The sequence below is a fragment of the Sycon ciliatum genome, chromosome 11 (assembly GCF_964019385.1).
Source record: "Sycon ciliatum chromosome 11, ocSycCili1.1, whole genome shotgun sequence".
Classification (NCBI taxonomy): Eukaryota; Metazoa; Porifera; class Calcarea; order Leucosolenida; family Sycettidae; genus Sycon; species Sycon ciliatum.
The window spans coordinates 12,432,840-12,440,811 of record NC_088653.1 but is presented as its reverse complement, the minus strand read 5'-3'; the positions used below and the strand labels follow the sequence as shown (position 1 = coordinate 12,440,811).

At 45.9% G+C, this 7,972-nt stretch overlaps 1 protein-coding gene across 1 annotated transcript; it reads left to right on the top strand.

The window, feature by feature from the left end:
- Positions 1–2,565: 2,565 nt before the first annotated feature.
- On the top strand, positions 2,566–7,293 carry LOC135827575 (uncharacterized). The gene is made up of 6 exons (XM_065340045.1): positions 2,566–3,623; positions 3,812–4,056; positions 4,265–4,782; positions 5,009–5,153; positions 5,314–5,987; positions 6,162–7,293. Exons 1-6 carry the CDS (start codon positions 3,058–3,060, stop codon positions 6,921–6,923), a joined length of 2,910 nt encoding a protein of 969 aa, XP_065196117.1. The 5' UTR covers positions 2,566–3,057; the 3' UTR covers positions 6,924–7,293.
- Positions 7,294–7,972: the final 679 nt, after the last annotated feature.

The following is a 7,972-nucleotide window of genomic DNA, read 5'->3' as shown; positions in this document are numbered from 1 at the left end:
GCGTGAAACTTCAAGGGGAAGTGCATCGATTTTTCGAGTATGGTCCAGAAGAAAGACAATTTGATATCGGTTCGAATGGCATATCTCTCGCTTCCATACGATAAGCCAAACTTGCCAAATCGCCAATTGTATGCTCACGTTGCCATAGCGACCAGCGCAGTGATGACGTACGAAAGGCTTAGCTCCACCACAGAGAAGGTCGACCACTTCAGAATTTGGTCATTTTCAATTGGTTTATTGTATTCACGAAGTGAAAGAAGGGCTGTGTTCAATGCTGTTAGTGCAGTGAACTGTTTGTTAGTAGTCCCCTCGGTTGTGCACTGGAACGTGACACCGACAGGAGAAAGCTGCAGTGCGGAGACACCAGCAGACAAGCGAAAATAGTGACGAACAAAATGCTGAAATCTTGGTTGGGACAAATCAGACGTTCAGCATTTCCCCCAACCAAGGACCATGCCGTTTGCTCTTTCCACTTCCTGAAGATGAATGTGATGCTTCCTGGCGACTCTCCTATCTCTCGTAACATCTTCTGAAGCCAGGTGAGACGACGGGTGGTGGAGATTGACGAATGAAATAATGTCGTAGGTTTGAAAGTTTGCTGAAAATGTCTCAGGAGAGATGGCGAATTCCAAGCATCTTGTCCTGGAGGAAACCATTTCCTAGGCACAGTCAGCCTAGGGAAATGCATGAGAAGGGCGATAAATAGTTCACGGCACTAACAGCATTGAACACAGCACTTCTTTCACATCGTGAATACAATAAGACAATTGAAAATGACCAACTTCTGCAGTGATTGACCTTCTCTGTGGAGAAGCTAAGCCTTTCATACGTCATCACTGCTCTGGTCGCTATGGCAACGTGAGCATACAATTGGCGATTTGGCAAGTTTGGCTTATCGTATGGAAGCGAGAGATATGCCATTCGAACCGATATCAAATTGTCTTTCTTCTGGACCCTACTCGAAAAATCGATGCACTTCCCCTTTAATAAAGTTTTAACAGCTACACAGCCTTTATAATTTATAATTTGTAATTTGTAATTTCTTATTGTAAAGAAGATTCTACGAAGGCTTTCGCCTATCGAGGGGGTTTCCAAACTTTCCATAATAACTTTCGCCTCTGTTGTGTGTGTGTAATACAAGATCATGTCAATAGCCATGTTGTGTAGGGTATTTAGTACGATCGAGAGTATAATAACCAATGCCCTGTTGTGTCCTCTATTCTCACCTACCAGTACAGTATATCCGTCAACTCTCTCAAACAACTCAACAATAGCACTGGCCCAATGCCACGTCTACACTTCACTACTGTCACTTCCACACTAGCATCAAATACTTCGGCCTGCTCGTAGAAAATTCGATAGTCAATCATGCGGCTGCTGTTTGATGATCGCTGAAATGATGGTGGGGCATCGATGGCTTAGAATATATTTAAGTTATAATATTCTTGGTATGATGTACAGTCAACCTCGTGAAAAACGACCTCGGTTAGAGCAACTCGCGAATAACGACCTCGGTTAGAACAACTCGTGAATAACGAGCTCGGGTAGAAAAACTCGTGTATAACGACCCCGGGTAGAACAACTCGTGAATGGCGACGTAATAAATCTTCAGACTACATGCATATACTTTCAACCTTGCGAATAACGACTCGACCGAGGGTCGTTTCTAGCAAGATTGACGTGTATATGTTTCGGTGTGTGCTTCGTTGTTCAAAATATGCTTCTTTATCATTCCGGCAGGTGTCAGGAGACCCAGGCCCAGGGAACCCTTGCTCAGGACCAAGGAGCCCTTGCTCAGGACCAGGGAGCCCTTGCTCAGTACCAGGGAGCCCTTGCTCAGGACCAAGGAGCCCTTAGTAGTAAGTGCGGGGCGGGTTCTGGTGCACTTTTTGACCTTTGACCTTTGGGCCAAATAAGGCACACTGTGTCGGGCTCGTTTGGTCTGGCTCGGGGACTCCCCCAGGGTTTGACCTTTGACCTTTGGGTTAAATAAGGCACACTGTGTCGGGCGCGCTTGGTCTGGCCCCGGGACTCCCCCAGGGTTCGACCTTTGGCCCTGCCATGCCATAAATGTGCCATAAAGGTTCTTTTCCGTGGCGACCGTGCACTTGTGCACGTTCGTTGTATTCGCACCAGGGAGTAGTAAAATACGTACTATTCCCTGATTTGCACATCGTAGATGTGCAGTGACATATTACGCATGCGCGCATAAGTACGCGGAGCGTGCGACCTTCAGTGGCCCTGCGGAAAAGACGCAGTGCAACACAAGGTGTACTAGTACACGTGTTATTATACTAATGTGATAGCCGACCTCATATACGCTGTACGGGGAGATTTTTCCTCAGTATGTTGTAGGCGGTGCTGGAGGTGACGTGACGATGGCGGAGCCAAGTGCAAAACGATCTAGGCAGCCCAGATTGCCCACCTCGAGTGCCGTGCGTGGTTTTTTGAAAAAGTTTTCTTTGCCAGGTTCCGGCACTGATCCTCTCGTCTTTTTCAGCAGCCATCATGACGAGCTCAGACAGGTTCTCCTCGAGGAGCTTCAGTCTCACCCTTTCAAGGTGGTTTTAGTTTTGAGGGTGGAGATGACACGAGAGTCGGCCACGGGTAGTACGTCTGCCGTCCCGTTTTTTAGAAGTAGACCGGCTCGGATCCTCAGCGAAGGGGATATTGATAGTGCAGTCAAGACGATGGTGGCGAGGATCACTGGTCTTATTGATAAGTGGGTGCAGAACGGATCCGACTGGACCGTTTCTCGAGTGAGGCAGCTGGATGTGTCGACAGCAAAGTACACTCCTCTTCGAGGTGAGTTTCTGTTCATCCGGCAGTGTTTGTTCGAAGCCTGTCGAATTTCTTGTGGAAAGTTGTAGATGTTTTGTACTAGATGTACAGTTTTTCGTGATTGTCGAGAGGGTGTAGTTGTGATGTGGTGTTACTCTGAGCAAAGCCTTCGTTGTATTTTTGTGGTGTACTGTAGGTGGTGCAGCTGATATCCCACCGAAATTAGAAAAAAAGAAGGCCATCATTAACGTAAAGAACAACGATGACAGGTGTTTGATGTGGGCGTTGTTGTCAGCGCTGCACCCCGTCGAACAGAATGCTGAGCGGGCATCCAAGTACACCCAGTATGTTGATGAGCTGCGGTTCGATGGTGTGATGTTCCCTGCAACGCTCCGTGATGTACCCAAAGTGGAGTTACAGAATGGTCTTGCAATCAATGTGTTTGGCTACGAGGGGAATCTGTACCCACTCTATCTCAGCGAGCGACATGAGACTCCAATCAACCTCCTTCTACATGACAACCACTTCACATGGATAAAAAACTTCAGTCGTGCATGTGAGAATAAGAACAAGCGGGCAACACACTACTGCTTGCGATGCCTCTCCGCACACAAAACAGCAGACTCCCTGCAGCATCACAGCGAGAGATGTCAGGTGATGAAGCCCGTGCCAGTCGTCATGCCCACAGCAAAGGACAGCATCCTCAAATATACAAATTTGAAGCACAGGATGGTGGCTCCATATATCATTTACGCTGATACGGAGGCCATCATTGAGCCGATGGAGGAACAGCATGGCAGCAGCACTGTACGCACAGCACGTCACGTGCCATGCAGCATCAGGTATGTTTTGTTGTTGGTGTTGTTTTTGACTAATGTTTGCTGTGCTCGGGCCTGCACAGTGCTTGCTGTTATTCCTTCTTGTCTTGTTCACAAATTAGGTGTTCGTGTTGTAGTATGTGCATTTTGTGTGATTCCATTTTTTCAAAATCACTTATTCTTACTTTCCCTCTTCTTTTATGCTCTTGTAGATATGCTGCCATCCGATCCAACGGTGAAGTCCGGGGCGAGTTTGACGACTGCAGTGAGAATGCCATTCACAACTTTTTCGACAGTCTCAAAGAGTTGGAAGGCAGTATCCAGGAGGATTTGGCTGATATCAAGCCAATCCGCATGACAGCAGAACTGGAGCTTGAGTTTCAGAACGCAGTCAACTGCTGGATATGTGACGAAGTACTTGGAGAAGATCGTGTTCGTGATCATGATCATCTCACTGGTAAGTATTATAATTTTTTTGTTTATTTTTGTTGTTTTGCAGTTGTGTGTAGATATGCACATGATGTGTATAGTGCATTTTCATGTCTTTGTAGCTGTTTGCATATGTGTTTTATCACGGTGTATTGAATTGTATTGTCTGTGGTATCACCTTCACTGTAGATGTTTACTATGTTTGTGTATTCCCCTCTTTCTGAATATCTGCACAGGCGACTATCGTGGTGCTGCACACTACCAGTGTAATATTCAGCTGAGTATCTACCCAGATCGCCAGATCATTCCAGTTGTGTTTCACAACCTGAAAGGGTATGATGCCCACCACCTCATCGCCCACATTGGTATGACCGAGGTTGAAGAGGTGGAGTACGAGGACTCTAACCAGCGTAAGCGGATTAGGAAGGTTGGTGAGATCAGTGTCATCGCCAACAACATGGAGAAATATATTTCATTCAAGTGGCGTCAGTACCGCTTCATTGACTCCATGGCCTTCTTGAACTCCTCTCTTGACTCGTTGGTGAGCAACACCCCGGAAGATGCCTTCAAGCTTACTCGTACATTAGCCCATCATGACCTTCTCCGGCGTAAGGGTGTCTACCCCTACGAGTACATGGACTCCTTTGCTCGGTTTGATGAGACACAGCTGCCACCTAAATCAGCATTTGAGTCTAGTTTGACTGGAGAAGGTATCAGTGATGCCGACTATGCCCATGCTCAGAACGTATGGCAGGTAAGCAGCTTGTGCCTTCTGTATTGACCCTCGGAATTTCCCTGATGCCATGCTTTTTGCATTATTGTGCTCTACTTATGACTTTGTATGCTGTTGTGATGTGCCCTACACATTTTTTTTGTACTCATTGCTCTCTATCCGTGGATATGTGGATGCTTGTGTGTATGGATGTGTGCATGCGTGTGTGCGTTGCTGTTTTTTGTTTTGTTTGTTTTTTGTTTTGCAGACATTTGAGTGCAGTACAATGGAGGCCTATCATGACCTCTATTTGCAAACAGATGTCTATCTTCTAGCAGATGTCTTTGAGCATTTCCGCAAGACGGCATACAAGACGTATGGGTTGGATCCAGCTCATTACCTTACTCTCCCAGGTATGTTCATCAGTCTTTGTTGTTGTCCAATGTATTCTCTCCTTTAGATGGTGTTCTCTGTTAGTATTCTTGTGCTTTCTAGTCGGTGTATTTTTATACTTTTTGCATGGTGTATTGACTTTCGTGTTTGTGTTCTGGTGTGTTGCATGGTGTTATGTAGGATATGCATGGGATGCTCTACTACGGTTCACCCAGATTGAACTGCAGCTGCTCACGGATGTAGACATGCATCTGTTTGTCGAAGCCGGTCTACGTGGGGGCATCTCAATGGCGTCGCAGCGGTACGGCAAGGCCAACAACCCAACGATGGGTCAGTACAATCCTGCCGAGCCCACATCATACCTGCTATACCTTGATGCCAACAACCTGTATGGCTGGGCTATGTGCCAAAGTATGCCGACATCTGAGTTTGCCTGGTGTGACAAGAACCTGTCCGAGATACTGGCACACCCTGTAGATTCGAGCACTGGGTTCATTGTGGAGTGTGATCTTGAGGTACCCTCTTCGCTGCACCACTACTTCAATGATTATCCACTCGCACCGGAAGTGATGAGAACATTCTCAGATAAGCTATCACCATACCAACAAGCACTTGTGGAGGAGCTCAAAGTGTCAGCCGTAGATGGAGTCAAGTTGACACCCAGTCTCCTACCCAAGTCCAAGTATGTGTTACACTACCGTACACTGCAGCTGTATTCGCGTCTGGGCATGGTGGTGACCGCTGTTCACAAGGTGTTGGGATTTCAGCAGAGTGCCTGGATGGCTCCCTACATCAACCTGAACACTGCACTTCGCACGAGGGCTACAACCGACTTTGAGAAGAGCTTTTACAAGGTAAATGCAACCGTTGTGTGCAGTCCCGTATGTTGTTGTTGTTGTTTTGTCACAATGTCATATACATGTATGGTGCAAGTGTGACGTGGAGTATGCTAATTGAAAATATGCTGATGTGAAGGAATGGCATGATATGATTCTCATGTGTCATGTTTGCCTGTTTGTGTGCTGCAGCTGATGAACAACTCAGTCTTTGGCAAGACGATGGAGAACGTTCGTAATCGAACACGCATCGATCTCTTGCGAGAAGAAAGTGAGGAGCAGGTACTGAGGGCAGTGAGCAAGCCTACATATGTGCGGCATGACATTTTCCCGAACGGGCTTGTCGGAATAGAAAAGCAGTACACTGAGATCAAGCTCAACAAGCCGGTCTATGTGGGTATGTCGATACTAGACCTGTCAAAGGTACACATGTACTCCTTCTACTACGATGTGCTGAAGGAGCAGTATGGTAGCAGAATCCGGCTGTTGTACACCGACACCGACTCTGTTATTGTGCACATCACCACCGGTGATGTTTATGCAGAGATGGATCTGTCTCTGTATGACACCAGCAACTTTCCCACTGACCATCCTCAGTACACTTCTGCCAATAAGAAAGTGGTTGGCAAATTCAAAGATGAGCTTGGTGGGAAATCCATGGTGGAGTTTGTAGGTCTAAGATCGAAGATGTACTCCTACATCGGACAGGAATCAGCCAAACGGGCCAAGGGTGTGCGAAAGGCAGTCCTGGCAAATACCATCACCCACAAGGACTATGTAGATGCACTGCTCAGTCATCGTGTGTCTTCCAGGCCTATGACGGGTCTCCGATCACATTGCCACACAGTGTATGAGGAGGTAACCACCAAGGTGGCATTGTCTCCATTCGACTGCAAGCGGTACATACTGGATGATGGCATGGCCACACTTGCATATGGTCACAAGGACATTTAATGGACAGGACCCCACATTGAACATGTTTCATCATTTTCATACAAAAACTCCCCGCCGTTCTTCTGTCATTAATTCCTCCTATCTTGGCATGTCGAGCCGGCTCCAACAATATACATTTTTTGTTAAATATTTCAGGCTTGTGCCTCAATCATATTGCAGGATATAGTGCATCGTGCGGTATAATAATCTTCATTGTATCATCAAATATTACCCTACACACTTTGGTTTGCAGTGTGTGCACAGCATAGTCCATATATCATCAAATTGATCAAGTTCAGTATCTGCGGGCATATATTTCCCCAGCTTGAGAAAATGCTTATATACTTGCGTAAATTTATGCTCACAATGATTACATTAAAATGAGATTAACTCTGCCACACATTATATTACCAGACACTGTTGTTGTTGTTGTTGTCGTCGTCGTCGTTGTTGTTGTTGTTGTTGTTGTTGTTGGTTGTTGTTGGTTGTTGTTGGTTGTTGTTGGTTGTTGTTGTTGTTGGTTGTTGTTGGTTGTTGTCGGTTGTTGTTGGTTGTTGTTGGTTGTTGTTGGTTGTTGTTGGTGGTTGTTGTTGGTTGTTGTTGTTGGTTGTTGTTGGTTGTTGTTTGTTGTTGGTTGTTGTTGGTTGTTGTTGGCTGTTGTCGGTTGTTGTCGGTTGTTGTTGGTTGTTGTTGGTTGTTGTTGGCTGTTGTTGTTGGTTGTTGGTTGTTGTTGTTGGTTGTTGTCGGTTGTTGTTGGTTGTTCTTGTTGGTTGTTGTTGGTTGTTGTTGGTTGTTGTTGGTTGTTGTTGTTTGTTGTTGGTTGTTGTTGGTTGTTGTTGGTTGTTGTTGGTTGTTGTTGTTGGTTGTTGTTGTTGGTTGTTGTTGGTTGTTGTTGTTTGTTGTTGTTTGTTGTTGGTTGTTGTTGGTTGTTGTTGGCTGTTGTCGGTTGTTGTCGGTTGTTGTTGGTTGTTGTTGGTTGTTGTTGGCTGTTGTTGTTGGTTGTTGGTTGTTGTTGTTGGTTGTTGTCGGTTGTTGTTGGTTGTTGTTGTTGGTTGTTGTTGGTTGTTGTT